The 19,467-nt window shown below is 44.2% G+C and overlaps 1 protein-coding gene across 1 annotated transcript in view; it reads left to right on the top strand.

Annotated features, from left to right (window-relative positions):
• The first annotated feature begins 18,847 nt into the window (after window positions 1-18,847).
• Window positions 18,848-19,467, top strand: part of TMC2 (transmembrane channel like 2) — a 64,771-nt gene continuing 64,151 nt past the window's right edge. The window contains exons 1-2 of the mRNA XM_030549347.1: window positions 18,848-18,893; window positions 19,186-19,233. Of these exons, the coding sequence (XP_030405207.1) occupies window positions 18,848-18,893; window positions 19,186-19,233 (94 nt within the window). The remainder of the gene's footprint in view (window positions 18,894-19,185; window positions 19,234-19,467) is intronic.

Below are 19,467 nucleotides of genomic sequence, written 5' to 3' on the forward strand. Positions count from 1 at the left end.
ATTTTTATCATTTGATGGCTATGCTGCATTACTGACTTCAGTTCACAGCTTCAGTGCCTCTGTTTGGCTTCCTTCCCCCTAAAAATCCCGCATTTGCAGCTTTCAGTAGTGATTTCTTGCTGTGTATGTAGCTCAATCAGGAGACAAAGACAATGGGGCTTTTCCTACTCACTCCATTCCCATTGTGGCCTCCGTACAAATTCATTGAGCAAATGGGGTCTCTCAAGAAAAGGGATTGTTTTTATATATTTCATCATTCAGCAGGAATATCATCTCCTCTCTCGCTTGATGCTGAAATAGAATGCAGGCCTTGCCTGTATTTTGTTAAACACAATGGAGGCAAGATGCAGTTGGGGTGAGAGGCAGGAGAAATATAGCTTGAGATAAAAAAAACTCACTAAGTGTTCTTGCAATGAAAATTAGTATTAATATTTCATGTACTTACATATTAAATTCTAACTATCCCTATATTTTAAAAGGGCCTCACCCAACCTCTCAATGTGTGTGCAAACAACTGCATATGCCAGAAGAGAATGGTCTAGCGGGGCAAGGAACCATCAGCAGTTATCCTATGGGGCAGCAGTCAAGGATATTCTTTGCTTAGGGCCTATTCTAAATGATAAAACTACATTTCAATCAATTAGTCAGGGCTTGATTAAGACATAAGCACTATAAACCATGTAAACGTGCCCGGCCGGGGCTCGACCCTCCTGGAGGGGGAGGGGAGCCACACCGGCCTCGCTACACACTGTCCCAGTCTGCCCTTTTTGTCAGGGCCAGGCGATGCTGCACAGTCGCTGGGGACTCCGGCTTTCTGCTGCAGGGCAGAATAAACAGGAAGTTAGCTCAAGGTCTCAGGCTTTCAGTCCCGGGACTGAGGGCCGTCTCGCCCGAGACTCAGGTGGCTCAAGCCCCTTGATGCAGGACCGAGCAGTGGCACAGTTAAAGGGGGCCCAGCCCTTCGGTCGGGCGGGGCACCAAACACACAGTTGTAGAGAGGCTCAGGCCCTCTTGGTTCAGGGCTGAGCAAGCAATAGTTCAAGCTGCTCAGATCCTTTGGGGCAGGACCGAGCACTGGTACAGTTAAAGAGGGCCCAGCCCTTGGTTCGGGCGGGGCACCAAACACAGAGTTGTAGAGTGGCCTCCTCAGGCCAGGTGGAGGGGGAGTCTGCCACCCTTCAGAGGGTGGCAGGGGGAATGCAGGCCCTCCCACTCCACTGCGTTCCAGCCCGGGGCCCTAGTAGCAGCTATCACTGCCAACGGTCAGTGGGGATCCTGCCCGAAACACACTGACATGGGTTCCAGTACACTTGCAGCCTGACTAAAGTCAGCTGCCCCCAGGCCACTTCCAATCTCCCCCTCTGGGCCTACCTGACCGGTGGCGTCAGCCTCTGGGAAGTCCAGTAGCATGGGCCCCTCCCAGCTGGGGCTGGGTAGTAGGTCTGGCAGTACCTCTGGGAAGTCTGGCCAGACCTGCTCCGGGGGTTCCTCGAGGTAACAGCAGGGAATGGGCGACTCCGGCAGTCCCTCCTCGTAATGGGCGCGGGGAAGCCCCGGCAGCTCCTCGTCGTAGCGGGTGCAGGGAGGCTCCGGCAGCTCCTCGTTGTAGCGGGCGCGGGGAAGCTACGGCCAGTCCGGGCAACCACCCTGGGCCTCAGCAGCCTCCCAGTCACGAGCACCCTCTGGCAGGTCTGCTCCTGACGGCGGCTGGGCTTCCACTGAGCGCCGCCGGTCGGCTTTTATACTTCCGGGTTGCCTCCTGACCCTCTGAGGGGCGGGTCCAGTGCCCTGTGGCCCCGCCCCTTCCGGCGTCTGGCAGGGCTCGACCCTCCCGGAGGGGAAGGGGAGCCACACCACCTCGCTACAGACCCATATTGAGGAACTCTGGAGTCATGTGATTACATCAGGGTCTCAGCTTTGGTTTGCACACACAGAGAAAAAGTTTTGCCCCCTTAGGAAAAGCTTGAAAAAGTGACCTGAATGTAACCAATTCAGTAACATCTTCCTGAGTCTGCAGACAGCCTGAAACAATAGTACAGAAAGGGGGAAATGCTGTATGCTTCTCTGTGTTCTTAACTCCAAGACACCTCCACCCACCTGCTCCACTCTGGGGTGAGGTGCCCTAGCCCTTCTGCTGCTGCTACTCTACCTGTCCAGTGAGGAAGGGAGCCTTAGTCTGCCCAAATAAGTGCAATGGTTGGGGGTTTTCCAGCAGACAGTTGTTGCGTGGGTGGCACTTGCCACTCCAAATGAGGGGCAGGGCCATGGGAGCCCCCTTGTTGTGGTAGGCCTAGAGCCCCAGAATGCCTTAATCTGGCCTGGTTTATGCTGTGTCTCTGACAATAATGGGTGGAAACAGGGAGTCAGAGAATTGGTGGTGCCATAGTTCTATAACATATGTTGAGCAGAGATGTGTGTTTTAAAAGTGAATTGGCTCAGTAAGAGATGAATAAATAATAAAGATTGTCTGATTAATTTTGCCTCACTCTGTCTGGGAATTGTCCATGAGTTAATCACCATGGTACTGAATCTAACTGGAGGGTGTAGTGCTGGCTATCCCTAACCCAATGTCAACAGGAAGACAAGCCACTTTCCTATCAGAGGGTGCACTGTTTAGAGGCTTGATTTCTTTGTTGATTTAAGTCCAACTGCCCTCAACTAGCCTTACATGGCCTGACTGGGCTTCCACAGTCACACAACATTCCCCAACTGGCCATGTGTCAGACACTCCATCAGAGACAGGGTGAGAGCACAGTCCATGCTGGTTATGTGCTGCTCCCCCTGTGGGAGGATCAGCATCCCCTAGTTCCACTCCCAATGTCAGTTTTGGGGTAGAAGGGATATAGAGTAATTGCCAACAAAAAGTTGTCTCTGGAGCACCAATACACTGACAGTTAGCCTGAGGTTTCTGGTCCCTGGCAGAGTTGGCTAATTAATCTGAAGAAACTAACACAATGGAATGCAAAAATCTCTCTAAGGCTGGGGAATGGGAAGTGTGCCAGTTGCCAGAATTACCTCATCAGTAGCCAAAATGAAACATTCACTGTCTTGGGCAGGTTTCAGATTCCTGCTAGTGCATGTTTTAGTAATGGAGGGGAAAAAAGCCAGAGATTGTTTCCCAGTTCTGCCATTTTGTGTTGTGCAGACTCTGCTATTACTGATGAATTTTGTAATTCCTTAAAATAAGCAGGGTGAAAATAACACTGCTTTAAAGGATGAATAAATAGGTTTATAATAATCAATAGAACCCAAAGTGCTACGTACAAAACACTAGGCACTTGAGGAACTGCCAGACTCTAACGGAAATAATAGGTGTGAGAGGATGGATTATGGAAGACGAGAGGCTTGTTTAGAACTAATGGGCTGAGAATGGATGGGTAGCAAAAAAGAAAACAGCAGGAAAGCACATTTTGAATGGTGAAGATAAACAAAGAGAAGTAAGAGCATTAGATGAAATTCCCTTCAGAGTCATTTCTTTGGCCTCGTGTACACTAAGGAAATTATCTACGAATGCCCTGCCATTGCTAACACCAGCTCAGTTCCCCCAGTACTAGCAACAGTGGGATCCCTGGTGCGAATGGTGCACCAACCACAGCAGCAATTTTAACACTATCATTTAGCCCTGCTTAGAGGAGGTCTAAGTGTTAATAATGCTAGTGGCACCTGACAGTATGTCTACACTAGGGCTTCCCATGTTGCTAACACTAGACTTTATCTAGTATTCAGCTGTGTGGAAAATTTTCAGAGCATGTCCTAGCGTAGATAGGGCCTTTGAGTCACTGCCATTTTACTCCTGCAAAACAGCAGCGTTTCTGTTGTTTTGCAAAGATTACACTTTTCCTGAAAGAACAAGCTAGCTTTAAGGAACAAAATCATATTAGAAGTTAAGAAACAGAGTAAAGAAGGGAGGGTGTAGTTGTTTCAGGTTTTATATATTTAGACTTCCAAGGGCCAGGGGTTCAAATCCTGGCAGGGCTGATTTAAGATGAAATCTTAAAAAATAAGGTACTGTCTGCTCTGATTGGATCTTTCCTGTGGTAATTTGTGAAGAGATTTTGTGTCTCTTTGCCCAACATTTTCCCCAGACTGCCCCCTGTTGTTCCGTGCACTATACTCCATTTACTCCTACTCTCCACCTTTGTGGTGGCTGCATTTAACCAGTACTATCAGAACTGGTCATAGTATTTTTGGGCCTTAGCTACAGAACAGAATGACTGGCCCACCTTCCCATTCCCAATTATCTCAGGCAGCGGGATTATTCCTTGGAGTACCCTCAAGCTTTGTTAGTTTCAAAACTAACAAAAAAAAAAGGGGTGGAGAAAAATCTTTCAGCAGCTCACAGCTGTTCCCTGTAGGTGAGGTGGAACCCAGCTGCTTATGCTGAGGTCTGAGCGTAGTTCCTAGCTGCATTGAAAAAAATACATTCAAAGAACAAGGTTCCAAATAAGCTAGAGGTCTGAAATCACTGTAGCAACTAGAGGGTTGCGTGTGAGTTTTAGCACTTAAATAGTGGTCCTTCACAAACATTCAAAATATCCCTGACTCCGATCCTCAACTTCTCTAGGCGCTTCACAGAGATTATGTTGAGCATGAACAGCAAACTTTTGTTTCTAAATTAATGTTCTAAGTAGGTAACACCATCTTTGGTCTCCCTTATTTCTCCCTTACTTTGGTCTACCTTATTTCGGAATCAATTGCTATTGAAATACCCCCCCATCAGTAAGTTAGAAGTGATGCAGCAAGTGGGGAGAGATTATGGGGAGAAATAAATATATCTTTTGCACTTAAAAAAAAACCACATTCCTTTAAAAAGAGAGCCTCAGATCTCAGAACACATGACAAATCTTTCCAAATTGAGTAACATGCTATGTAAATTTACTGCCACAAGAGGGAACCCTTATTGCATTATTAGAGGGTTCACTATATAGTTAGCATTGACCAGACCCAGCCACATAAAGTGCTAGAAATACACTCGTTTTTGTTCTATACCAGTATCATTTTAGAGTCTATCACATTCCTCCCCTTTCTGTATCTTAGGCCTACTCCACATGCGAGTTAAAGGCTTGCGACAGATTGACAGCCCTGAAGGCTGAAGCTGAAGTCCTCTCTCTGTGAAATAGGTACAGTAGCCAGGCAGCCTTCTCTCTATCATCTTCCCAAAGTGGAGTGTAAAGATTAGGTTATACATGAACAGGGCATGTACAGAGCATGTTGTACAGGGATTTGTCCTACAAAGTAACCAAGCCAATCCCCAAATGTGCAATGCAGTGTATAGCAAATGCAACGTAATGTGTAAGTGTATATAAAGGAAGAGGTTTCTTGCGCAACTTTGGATATGTGGCACGCTCTATACCCACCCCCTGCGTTTTAGTCTGATCAATTCAGTATAGCTTTGCTGTCTGCCAAATAAAGATAAATAAGTGATGATATCTGGAGGCCAACGGAGTTTTTGAAGGCCAAGTGGAAAGAGGTCTCAAAAGGGAATCCCAACAAATATGTGCCAGAGATCCCTGTAATCCCAGAGAAAACATGTGCATTTGTCAAGGTTCCTTCCCCTCTCTGAACTTTAGGGTACAGATGTGAGGACCTGCATGGACACTTCTAAGCTTAATTACTAGCTTAGATCTGGTATCGCTGCCACCATCCCCCAAGCACTACTTTTTTTCCCTGGGTAGTTTTGAGGGACTTCACCAATTCCCTGGTGAACACAGATCCAAACCCCTTGGATCTTAAAACAAGGAGAAATTAAACATCCCCCCTCCTTTCCCCCACCAGTTCCTGGTGAGTCCAGATCCAATCCCCTTGGATCTAAAAACAAGGAAAAATCAATCAGGTATTAAGAAAAAGGCTTTTAATTAAAGAAAAGAAAGGTAAAAGAAAACCCTCTGGGAGAGATCAGCATACCAGATACTCTCACAGACAACAGATTCAAAACACAGAGGATGTTCCCCGGGCAAAAATTTAGTTACACAAAAAAATACCCAAATACCCAATTTGATTCTACCTCTAATTGCATAAAAGACAGGTTACAAAGAAATAAACATAAACCTATTTATTCCTTTCTAAAACTTACTACCCTGATAAGAGGCTGATTCCTTGATCTTTTTCACTCTGGCTGAAACTGAAACTCTAAACAAAGGAAAAACTTCCCTCCTTCCTTTTGAAACATCTTGTTCCCCCATTGGTTCCTCTGGTCAGGTGTTAGCTAGGCTAGGTGAACTTTCTAACCCTTTACAGGTAAAAGAGGCATTAATCCTTAGCCATCTGTTTATGACACGCCCCCCAAATCTCAGACAGTGTGGAACCACACTGGCGGTGATTTCTTCCTAGAACTTTAGAATAAACAGATTAATAAAACACATGCACCCTTACATATACTACTAATTATGTAAAACTACAAGATTTTTCACATTCCAAGGACAATTTAACCAATTAACTCCGTGAAACTTTCACGGGAAAGTGCATCAGCTACTTTGTTAGAAGCTCCTGAAATGTGTTGAATTTCAAAATCAAAATCTTGCAGAGCTAAACTCCATCGAAGAAGTTTTTTGTTGTTTCCCTTGGCAGTATGAAGCCACTTTAGCGCAGCATGGTCGGTTTGTAGCTGGAAACGCCATCCCCAAACTTATGGACGTAGCTTTTCCAGGGCATACACAATGGCGTAGCATTCTTTTTCACTGATTGACCAGTGGCTTTTCCTCTCAGACAGTTTCTTGCTGAGAAACATGACAGGATGAAATTCTTGATCCGGTCCTTCCTGCATTAAAACTGCTCCTACACCGTGCTCAGATGCATCTGTGGTTACTAGGAATGGTTTGTCAAAGTCTGGGGCCCTGAGCACAGGGTCAGAATGAGTGTTGCCTTAAGCTGGGTAAAGGTCTTCTAACACTCATCAGTCCACTTAACTGCATTTGCCTGTGTCTTTCTGGTCAGGTCTGTTAGTGGGGCAGTGATTTGGCTGTAATGTGGTATAAATTGCCTGTAATATCCGGCCAAGCCTAAGAAGGATTGGACCTGTTTCTTTGACTTTGGGATAGGCCACTTTTGGATAGCATTCACCTTGGCCTGTAGGGGATTTATCGTTCCTTGACCCACCTGGTGTTCAAGGTAAGTCACTCTGTTTTGGCCTATTTGACACTTTTTAGCCTTAACAGTTAGTCCTGCCTGCCTGATGCGCTCAAAGACTTTTTCCAGGTGCTCCAGGTGTTCTGCCCATGAATCAGAAAAAATGGCCACATCATCGAGGTAGGCAACTGCAGATTCTCCCAATCCTGCTAGGAGACCATCTACAAGTCTTTGGAAGGTGGCAGGTGCATTTCGCAGCCCGAAGGGAAGCACATTAAATTCATACACCCCTGCATGAGTGATGAAGGCTGACCTTTCCTTGGCAGGTTCATCTAGCAGTACTTGCCAGTACCCCTTGGTTAAGTCTAATGTAGAAATGAACTGGGCACATCCCAATTTCTCCAATAGCTCATCGGTGCATGACATTGGATAGTTGTCAGGACAAGTTACAGCATTTAGCTTACGGTATTCCATGCAAAAGTGTATTTCCCCATCTGGTTTGGGAACTAGAACCACGGGAGATGCCCATGCACTATTAGAGGGGCGGATTATACCCAACTGTAGCATGTTTTGGATCTCTCTTTCTATAGCAGCTTGGGCATGAGGAGACACCCGGTAGGGTGGGGTTCAAATTGGGTGAGCATTACCTGTGTTAATGGAGTGGTATGCCCATTCAGTCCATCCTAGGGTGGCTGAGGACACTGGTGCGAAGCTAGTGCACAGCTCCTTGATCTGTTGCCGCTGCAGACGTTCCAGGGTTGTGGAGAAGTTTACCTCTTCCATGCCACCGTTACCTTTTCCTTCATAGTAGACACCTTCAGGCCACTCAGCGTCATCTCCTCCCTGAGCTGTAAACTGACAAACCTTTAATTCTCTGGAATAAAAGGGCTTTAGAGAATTAACATAGTACACTTAAGGCTTTAAGGTGGAAGTGGGGAATGCTATGAGATAGTAAACAGCCCCCAGGCGCTCTTGGACTGTGAATGGCCCTTCCCATGACACTTCTATCTTATGGGCCTGTGTGCCTTCAAGACCATAGCTTGGTCCCCTACTTTGAAGGAACGCTCTCTGGTATGTTTATCATACCAGGCCTTTTGCTCTTCCGGAGCATCCTTTAGGTTTTCCTTAGCAAGGGCTAAAGAGTGTCGGACGGTGCTTTGTAGGTTCCTTACAAAGTCTAGAATGTTAGTTCCTGGAGAAGGCGTAAACCCCTCCCATTGCTGCTTCACCAACTGTAATGGCCCCTTAACCTCATGACCATACACAAGTTTGAAAGGTGAAAAACCCTAAACTGGGATGTGGTACAGCCCTGTAGGCAAAAAGCAACTGCTGCAACATTAGGTCCTAATCATTGGAGTGTTCATTTACAAATTTACATATCATGGCCCCCAAAGTTCCATTAAACCTCTCCACCAGGCCATTGGTTTGATGGTGGTAAGGGGTGGCAACCAAGTGATTCACCCCATGAGCTTCCCACAGGTTTTTCATGGTCCCTGCCAGGAAATTAGTTCCCGATTCTATAAGGATGTCGGAGGGCCAACCTACCCTGGCAAAAATGTCTGCTAAGGCCTGGCACACACTTTTAGCCCTGGTGTTGCTTAGAGCTACTGCTTCCGGCCATCGGGTAGCAAAATCCATGAAAGTCAGTATGCACTGCTTTCATTTGGGGGTCCTTTTTGGGAAAGGACCCAGAATATTCACAGCTACTCTCTGAAATGGACCTCAATTACGGGGAGTGGTTGGAGAGGGGCTTTGACCTGGTCTTGGGGCTTTCCCACTCATTGGCACACCTCACAAGACTGGACATAATTAGCAATGTCCTTGCCCCTTCCCTCCTAGTGGAAAGACTTCCCCAACTGGTCCTTGGTTCTGTTCACCCTGGAATGACCACTGGGATGATCATGGGATAAGCTCAAGAGCTTTACCCAGTACTTAGTTGGAACAACCAACTATCTTTGAAGATGCCAGTCTTCCTGGTGTCCACCAGAAAGAGTCTCCTTGTATAGAAGTCCTTGTTCTACAACAAACCGGGATTGGTTAGAAGAGCTGAGAGGCGGTTGGGTGCTCCGTGCCACCACCCAAGCTTTCTGAAGGCTGTCATCTGCTTCCTGCTCAGCCTGGAACTGTTCATTTGAAGCTGGAGACATCAGTTCCTCCTTAGACTATGGACTTGGGCTTGGTCCCTCGGGAAGCGATGCAGGTGATGGGGTTGTTTTCGTTGATTGTGAACCGCTTTCCACTGGTGCACTAGGTGATATTTCAGGCTCTGGTTGAGCCTCTTGGATAGGGTTGTCTGCTGGTTCTGCCAGTTCAGGCCCGCTGGTGCCCTCTGGCGTTGGAGTTGTAGATGGGTTTGCAAGTGCTAGAGTCAGTGCTAGCAACTGTTCTGGTGCTGGTTGCTTTTTGAGTTCCGGTTCTGGGACTGGATTCACTATGGCTGTAGCATTCATGGGTAGAAGATCTGGTTCCACCACCTCTGTCTGGGTCTCTGGTACCACACATGGGGTCCTGGTGGACGGCTCAGGAACAGGGATGGGTGTGGAAGCTTTCTTGGCCTGGCTGCGTGTGACCATTCCCACCCTCTTGGCCAGCTTCACATGGTGGGCCAAGTCTTCCCCCAGTAGCATGGGGATAGGATCCTTGTCCTAGACTGCAAACGTCCACATTCCTGACCAGCCTTTGTACTGGACAGGCAATTCAGCTGTAGGCAAGTTTAAAGATTTTGAGATGAATGGGTGAATTGTCAGTTGGGCTTCTGGGTTGATGAATTTGGGGTCCACTAAGGACTGGTGGATAGCTGACACTTGTGCCCCAGTATCTCTCCACGCGATAACCTTCTTTCCACCCACTCTCAAGGTTTTCCTTCTCTCCGAGGATATTTGAGAGGCATCTGGGCCTGGGGATCTTTGGTGTGATTGTGGTGTAATGAACTGTAATCGATTGGGGTTCTTGGGGCAGTGGGCCTTTATATGTCCCAGTTCATAACATTTAAAACATCACCCAGCTGACTGGTCACTGGGCCGAGGTGGGGTGCTAGAGACTGGTGAGGTGGGACAATAAGGTGTCTTGGCTTTCCTTGGGTTGTAGGTGGGGCCTTGGTTTGTCTCTGGTGATAAGGTTTGGTTTCAGTTTGCCCCCTCTGATATTCGCTCCAATTGCTAGTAGTTTTTTTCTTTTCTGCCACTTCCACCCATTTGGCTCCAATTTCCCCAGCCTCGGTTACAGTTTTGGGCTTCCCATCTAGGACGTACCTTTCTATTTCCTTAGGAACACCCTCTAAGAACTGCTCCATTTGCATTAGGAAGGACAGCTCTTCTAGAGATTCAGCACTTGCTCCTGATATCCAGGCATCCCAATTCTTTCCAATGTGATAGGCATGTCAGGTAAATGACACATCTGGTTTCCACCTTAGGGCTCTGAACTGCCGATGGGCATGCTCAGGTGTTAGCCCCATTCTGATTCTGACCTTGGTTTGAAAAAGTTTATAATCGTTCATGTGTTCCTTAGGAATTTCAGCCGCCATCTCTGCTAAGGGTCCACTGAGCTGTGGCCTCAGCTCTATCATGTACTGGTCTGTAGGGATGCTGGACCCATGGCAGGCCCTTTTGAAATTTTCTAAGAAGGCCTCAGTATCATCACCTGCCTTGTAGGTAGGGAATTTTCTGGGATGGGAAACAGTACTTGGAGAAGGGTTGTTAGGGTTGGCTGTTAACTCCTGCTTAGCCCTTGCTAATTCCAGGACATGCTTGTGGGCCTCCCTCTGGATCTCCATAGCCCTCTGGTGGTCAGCCTCTTTGGCTTTCTCTTCTCTTTCTCTCGCTTCCATCTCTTTTTGTTTCTCCTCCATAGCTCTTTTGTGGGCAGCCTCAGCTCCTTTGTGGGCAGCCTCATCTCTGGCCATCTGTCTGTCATGTTCCTTTTGGTTCTCCTCAGCCCGGAGTTTGGCTAATTCCAGCTCCTGCAGTATGTTTTCTTTCCCCTTGCTTGACATGTTTCCCTGCTCTGCTTGAGCTATCTTGGTTTGAGAGGTAAAAAAAAAAACAAACAAACCCACAGCTTTTAACTGGACTTCTCAGAATTAGAAGAAACCAGAAAAACTGGTTTGTAACTTGTCTTTTGCAAACTGTTAATTACCCTCCAGCTAAACCCAGCTGGAATCCTTTCTAACAAAGCCTTGTTAGAAAAACCTTTCTCTCTCCTTCACTGCTTCCCCAGCATCTCAAAGGAGGAAAAAAAAAATCTGGCTTTTGATTCCTAAAAAATCCCTCACTGCTGCTGACCATGTCAAGGTTCCTTCCCCACTCTGAACTTTAGGGTACAGATGTGGGGACCTGCATGGACACTTCTAAGCTTAATTACTAGCTTAGATCTGGTATCGCTGCCACCATCCCCCAAGCACTACTTTTTTTCCCTGGGTAGTTTTGAGGGACTTCACCAATTCCCTGGTGAACACAGATCCAAACCCCTTGGATCTTAAAACAAGGAGAAATTAAACATCCCCCCTCCTTTCCCCCACCAGTTCCTGGTGAGTCCAGATCCAATCCCCTTGGATCTAAAAACAAGGAAAAATCAATCAGGTATTAAGAAAAAGGCTTTTAATTAAAGAAAAGAAAGGTAAAAGAAAACCCTCTGGGAGAGATCAGCATACCAGATACTCTCACAGACAACAGATTCAAAACACAGAGGATGTTCCCCGGGCAAAAATTTAGTTACACAAAAAAATACCCAAATACCCAATTTGATTCTACCTCTAATTGCATAAAAGACAGGTTACAAAGAAATAAACATAAACCTATTTATTCCTTTCTAAAACTTACTACCCTGATAAGAGGCTGATTCCTTGATCTTTTTCACTCTGGCTGAAACTGAAACTCTAAACAAAGGAAAAACTTCCCTCCTTCCTTTTGAAACATCTTGTTCCCCCATTGGTTCCTCTGGTCAGGTGTTAGCTAGGCTAGGTGAACTTTCTAACCCTTTACAGGTAAAAGAGGAATTAATCCTTAACCATCTGTTTATGACAGCATTACATATATCCTTACGAATGCTCTCTCTCTCTCTCTCTGTCATGGACTCCTTTGCATCAAGTCACAGCCTACAGATGAGGTAGATTGATAGCACCCTGCTCCAGCAGGAGCTTCTAGAATTCTTGAGGCAGATCCCCAGCTAGTGTAAGTTGCAATATCCCCACTGAAGTCAATAAAGCTTTAACAGTTTACACCAGAGTCTCAGGCAGGCATTATGCCTTCAGGAGACCTGGGAGAGCACAGCTGCAGAGCTGTTCTTGGCAGAGGTGCAGCATGCGCTTCTTTTGAACCCCTTATCCCCACCATTCCCCCGGTCAGTAAGCCTGCCCTATGCCTTGCTATGTAGAAGTATTAATTTTCCTGGGGGGGAAAGCTTTAGAGAAAAATGAAGAAAAGAACTGTTCATTTTCATATTTAAAAAAAATGCAGTGGCATACTTACATGAGGCAAGAGCAGCCAGCTTCCTCTTCCTTCCCCAGGAGAAAGTAGGGAAATATAGCAGCAGGGCTCTTCACTTCCTGGGAGAACTGGGGCAGTGGGTTTCAGCTGCTATTCCAGGAAAGCTCAGGAAGGAGGTGAAATGGAGCTCTTGCTCTGTCCCTACTACAGCATCCATCTTCAGCCTATCTGAGCACCTCCCAGGAGTTAACAGAACATAACAAACTCTCTCCTGGGAGATTCAAGGAGCCTTAGCACCGGAGGTTTCCTTCATTCCCCAAGAGATCTTATGCAAATTAAGGAGGAGCCCCAGTATAAGAATTCCTCCAGTAGGATGCTTTCTAATGGGATGTTCTCACACAGGAAAAAAGAAAGTGTCTAATTCAGGTGTTTCTATGTAAGTTTTCTACACAAAAGATTTCTGCATATTATGTTTTCTACATGTAAATTCCTCACATGGAAAACGTTCTACACAAAAACCTTTCCACATGAGTCTGACTTTTCATATATCATGAATACAGTTTCCCACATAGAGATTGTCTACAGTGAAGTCCCTCACATAGGGGTTTCTTTCCATTTACTAGGAGATCGGGGGAGCAGTCTGAATGGTTTTCATCATTCCTTTATTCTCTCTCTCCCTCCTGGTACTTTGGGGCTTCATCAGCAGAGTTTATAAATTCTTCAAAAAGGGAGATAAGGGAAACTTTAGGCCAAAAAAGGAGCTTCTTACAAAGTTAGCAGGGAGAGTGGTAGTGATGGATGGATGGATGGGTGTCAATATCAGGCTGAGAATGGATATCTTTGTACCAACTCCAGTTAATTAACTATGGCACGGCACCACAGACCAAAAATGGAGCATGCTTTGCAGCTCAATAAAGCACAAAATCTCTTCCCCATCCAATATATCCAGACCACTACTTCTATTTATTTAAGTCCTAATTCTGGAGAGCATTTACATTGTACACTTAAGCCCATGCTGATTCAGGACAGCTCTTATTCATGAGTTTAAACACGTACCTAAGTTTGCTCTGAATCAGGAGGCTAAGGAGGCTAACATCTTCCAAATGGATGTGAAGTGAAATCTAAGGGCATCTCTTCATGTAGTTATGTCATTTCACACAGAGAGCAATATTAACAATAAAAGTGTTTTTTTTAAAAAAAGAAATAACTATCACAGCCTTCTGCATGTAATAAAATGGGGTTTTGTATAATTTCGTCAGGTTACACTTAACAAATGATTTATTTCTTCCACCTACTACTATTCCAGTGCATGCATATATCCCCCTGTTTCTTTTTCGTTTGAATTCTGCCAGACTATCTGTATTGACATCTTTCTAACTGTAATTGTTATTCAAATAAAATAGACAGTAATAGATTATACTGGAGCTCACTTTCCTTTTATTGTTTTCATTCCTAGGAGGTTGTCAGCTGCTCTCTGGATGAGATGAGCTAGTGACAGGAACAACAACAACAGAAAAGGTTAACAGAAGAGAAAGGAAGTATTTGATGGCTTCCCTTGTCGTCTGTTCTCTGACCCTTCTCATCAGTCCTAGAATTTTGTGACTAGCTTGTTTCCACAGAGACATATGGCACAAGTAAGTGGGGATTTGAAACTCAGCTGTTATTCAGAATGCAGCATTTTTAAAAAGCTATAATTGCCACTCTTAATCCTTTCAGTGGAACTCACTGTGCAATCCATAGAGGTAATTTAATGCCACAATGTACAAACAACATATATCATTTATAACAAAATTTTGAGTATACCCTTGCTACAAAGCCTCCTGCTCCCCCCAATGCAAGTCAATTGTTAATAGGCAATGATTCAGGTCTCCAAAAGGAAAGTGCTAAGAGCTCAGAAATTTCTTTGTCATATTCCACTAACTTAATGTAACTCTCTACCTCCACGTATACAATGAATGGCATAAAAAAAGTCAGCATTTACTCAGAGTTACTATACTGTTGTTTCTGAGATAATTTCAGGGTCATTTCTAATTCTAAGTATAGAGAAATATAACAGCATATCAGCCATTGCTGTATGCAAAGCTGGCAAATAATGACTTTTTGGTGATGACCACTGTGAATGTCTGTACATGTGCACACTCACATGCACCCCAAGGCTGGTTTTGCAAGACTCAGTCAAGAGCTGTTTTGCAAAATCCAAACAGGTCCTGATCAAATCTAAATCTCATTTTATCCAAATAAAGTTCAGGGACATTTGGATACTGTGACAGACCCAAACCAGTAGGGTACAGGAGTCTGGTAGAGGGCAAATATACTGGTCACTGGATGAGTAGTTTTCTGTTCTCTGAGTGACCAGAGCAGGGGCTGCACTAGAGTTATCAGGAACCTGCTACAACCAATTAAGGCAGACAGGCTGATTAGATCACCTGCAGCCAATCAAGGCAGGCTAATCAGGGCACCTGGGTTTAAAAAGGAGCTCACTCCAGTCAGGTGAGGAGGAGCCAGAGGTGTGGACGTGTGTGAGAGGAGCTGGGAGCAAGAGGCACAAGGAGCTGAGAGTGAGAGGCTGTGCTGCTGGAGGATTACAGAGTACAAGCGTTATCAGACACCAGGAGGAAGGTCCTGTGGTGAGGATAAAGAAGGTGTTTGGAGGAGGCCATGGGGAAGTAGCCCAGGGAGTTGTAACTGTCATGCAGCTGTTACAGGAGGCACTATAGACAGCTGCAATCCACAGGTCCCTGGGCTGGAACCTGGAGTAGAGAACGGGCCCAGGTTCCCCCCAAACCTCCCAACTCCTGATCAGACACAAGAGGAGTTGATCCAGACTGTGGGGAAGATCACTGAGGTGAGCAAATCTGCCAATAAGCGCAGAACCCACCAAGGTAGAGGAGGAACTTTGTCACAATACATGATTATGTCTATCTCCAAACACATGTATATTTATTTAATAGATATTCAATAATACATCATGGTTTATGTGTAACAAGGGAAACAGCTGAAAATGGTTTCCCTTGTTCCACATAAACCGTAATCTATTATTGAATATTATTAAATATATATGTGTTTGGAGATGGACATAATTGATTTGCATGTGCAGTACGGCTGAGTTAATGTTGAGGAAGCATTTCTAACTTTTGAAGTGTCTGGACTTTGGAGAGTTGATTTCTCAAACTTAACATGGCATTAATGCTTGCTTTTGCATTTTACAACTTCAGTGCCTCACCAGAATAATAGTACACCCAAATCAAGTATTATTGGGAAACCTTCTCAAGCACAGATCACTTATGAATGAGATGACTATTGAATAAATATAATACAGGGATTAATTAGCTAAAGCTCTTTGTTTACCAGACAGAAAGAAAGAAAATACTCTCATATTAAATATTAAGAGGCATGTTACATGTGCTTCCAGGATCCAGTTACGCTTTCTTCAGAACTGTTTTTAATTTAAAAACTTGGATGTGGGTGCAAAGTCTAATGTCCCAGTATATTAAAACTATAATATCACATGTTAAACACTATTAGTCATCAAAAAAGAGACACCTAAGTAATATCAAGCAGAAAAATTAGAGTTCTATGAAATGTTCATGCACCATTCACAAGTCTGACATTTACATAAATAATTGCTTAGGTTCACAATTACGCATTACTAATTTTATATCCCGTGTGGAGCAAACTTAGGGGTAAAAGAACAATCCTTTCATTTCCCAGCCCATAATTCTAAGGAAGAAATAAAGTATGCAAGATATATTTTATCCTCTTAGGGAAACCAACCCCATACACTAAGAAAAATAGAGGATTTAAATCCTCGTTATTTTACATTTGTCTAGTAAATAAGCCGCCACATACAAGTATATAAATCCATGTCAAATATACATAGAATATTTTGTGATCTGTTCTCTACTCTAGGATTCTGTAATGCATGCACACTGTGGTAAAATGAGTCCTGGTACGCAGTGTGCCAGACCTTTCTTTCCCTGATTCATGCCACTTCATACTGCAAAAATAAATTAATCCTTCCTGTCTCAAGATCTTTGACTGCTAACCTTGTGATGCCTTTGCATCCATGTGCATACTGTGGAGCTGCTCATACAACCTCCCCGTCGCTCTATCAGGAAAGAGAGAGCTGTAATACCTAAGAACTAGCAAGAGGGAGCCCCTGGATATCAAGTAGTCTGTCAAGTGATTTTTGTATGTGAAGCAGTCATGGATTTTCTCCAGGCAACCCTGGAGATGCGTCAGATTCTCAGGCAGAGGTGCAGTTACAGTTTACACACACACACACACACACAGACACACACACACACACACACACACACAAACCAATCTGTAGCATAGCACTAATCTCTCATGGCTAATGTCATATTACATGCAGTGTGATCACTAACCCAGCAGGTGCAGCTGGACTGAGAGCTTGTGTGTGTTAATCAACAGCCTCATAGAGAACAAAACCAGCAATGCTCCTAGAGGATTAAAAATTGTGCTCATTCCCCAAAAGGGACAGAACTCTTCCATTTTTATCATGCTCTGGCCCCTGCATTTCAGCCTTAGAAAAAAAGCTTGCTCTAATTTTCGAGGAGGATAATGCTGATCAGGACATGATTATTTTGTTCATGCAAATCTGATCTAACGCTGCTAAAACAAACAAAGTAGAAGATCAGGTGAAAGGGCCATTGTGACAGACAAAATCATGGAAGGGAACGTGATTAATCTGAAAGGGCTGCAAGACTGAGGGGTAATCACTCAGATAGCTATTAATAAATCCCTTTGATAAAAAAAATAATTGTGTGCCATTGCATATGCCTTCCGACACCCACGCTAACAAGTTTAATGAGGCAGATACTGCAATATATGATGATCACTAGTTTGAGGAGGACAAGACTGCCATTTCTAATGTATGATTACTATTGATGTGAATTGGATTCTGGTATTATTTCAGTTTATAAAATCATCAGATGACATGCACCTAGGCTAAGCCTCTTTCCTCCTCACAGCATGAGGCTGTGGAATTACCCAACTTAGTAGTTTAATACATTTGCACGTCTTTGGCTTAATGGCTGGAGATGGTAAGTGCACACAGAAAGAGAGAGAGAGAGAGAGAGAGAGAGAGAGAGAGAGAGAGAAAAGCAGCAGGGGCCATCTAAGGGCAAGAGAGTGAGCCCTTGAATTGCTGCTTCTATGAAAGACAGCCCTTTCGAACAGACTTTTTCTGAGGAAACGGTTATACAGACAAGTCCTGAAGACATCAAATCAAATTGCATTTCTAGTGAACCTCCCACGCCATGTATTGTAAGGCACTTTTGAAAATTATATAATTAGCTGTGACTGTGCCAAAACAGGGCTTTAGCCTGCAGCTATATTTTAGACCAATGAATGAATGATCAGTTACTGGCTATGTGATTAGGTGGAAATCTTAATGCTTAACCCAACAGTGAAGTGGTCATATGACTCTGCTCTAACAGCTATACCTCAATGGACAAGAACACCACCATGAGGCAGAACCAGTGATGCACCCAAAGGAGTATATGTGGGACCAGTGCTTGAAAATAGCTGGTAGACACCGATACAGGCACCATCTTGTTCTCCAGAATCTCAACTTTCATTTAAAAAAGTTAAGTCTCTAGTTGTTGTGGTTGGGAAGAAGACACTAGGTTCACATTTTTGAGGTAACAAAGGAGAACTTGCAGAGAGCCTGGAACAATAGCTCTGAGAGGCATGAGTGGAGCCCCACTGCTCTAACGCCCAGTTCTGTGCATCATTTATTAGACTACATGTCCTCTGTAGGAATGTACATGGAAGACAATAGGGGACCTAAAGATGTGTACTTGAGAGGCAAAGCATTGACAGGGTTAAGATGGCCATTTGATGTTTTGCCCTTATAAATAGGGTTACATAAATCAATGCAGGTGAGAAAGATATTGCAGTTTGCAACTAGGTACTCCCAAAGCTTTAATGTACATGCTTAGGTCAAAAATGGACATGACTTGTGTCTGCATTTCATAGGATACTGCTGAGTATCCATCAAAGGGTTTTCCTTCATGTTTAAATAATGTGATGTAATGTAATGCTGACAGGTGTTTTCCACACCGAAAAAGGATCGGAGCAGAAAGTGTTTGGATTGGATTGTTGCAGAGTGTGTGTCTCCCTTTCCCCCAAGTTCAGACCTTGAAATTGCTGTCTAGCATGCAAATGATGTCAAAGTGAACTAGATACAGCTTCATGGACTGCTCACTTTACTGTGCAGCAGCATGGAGACAAATAATTGGGCACTGAAAGAGAGAAAATAACCTACTGATAATTGGTGTGTTCACAGCACTAGGGCTACAGTGTTTGTGGCAAAAAAAAAAAAAAAAAAAACCATGGGGAGGAAAAAGAAATGTGCATTACAGGTCATCATGGAAGATGGTTAGTATGAACAACCAACCATTTCAGTTTTGAAATATTGTACCAGTTTTACCAAATATTTGTAAAAATGTGTCTTCGGGCTCCACTTTGTGTGTGTCAATACAGTTGATATTCTTTTGTGTTGGGAACTTTTATTAATTCACTTGCAAAGAGCTAAGAAATATTAAGGACTTCATAGCATAAAATACAGTAGCATATAATTAAAGAGGGCACTCTGCGGTCTTCAGCCAGTACTTAAGAACTACAGGCGTAAAACAACAAATTCAATTATTTAACATGCTTTGTCTTGCAGTTGGAATGGAGATTGATGGACAAGTGGAAAGTGACTCCGAGAGCGAAGGTAGAGTGGAGAATAATAGTTGCTGTCTTATTTGGAAATACATAATGAGAGATCTTTTTTCTCCAAAGTTTTATTTTGTGATTTGACTTGCTACACAGTGGTAATAGTCTAATGAGGAATGTATGGTTATATTCAGTGTTGTGGTAGCCCTGTTGGTCCCAGGATATTAATGAGACAAGATGGGTGATGTAATATCTTTTAGTGGAGTGAAAGCTTCTCTCTCACCAACAGAAA

This window comes from Gopherus evgoodei, chromosome 2 (genome assembly GCF_007399415.2).
Source record: "Gopherus evgoodei ecotype Sinaloan lineage chromosome 2, rGopEvg1_v1.p, whole genome shotgun sequence".
Lineage (NCBI taxonomy): Eukaryota > Metazoa > Chordata > Testudines > Testudinidae > Gopherus > Gopherus evgoodei.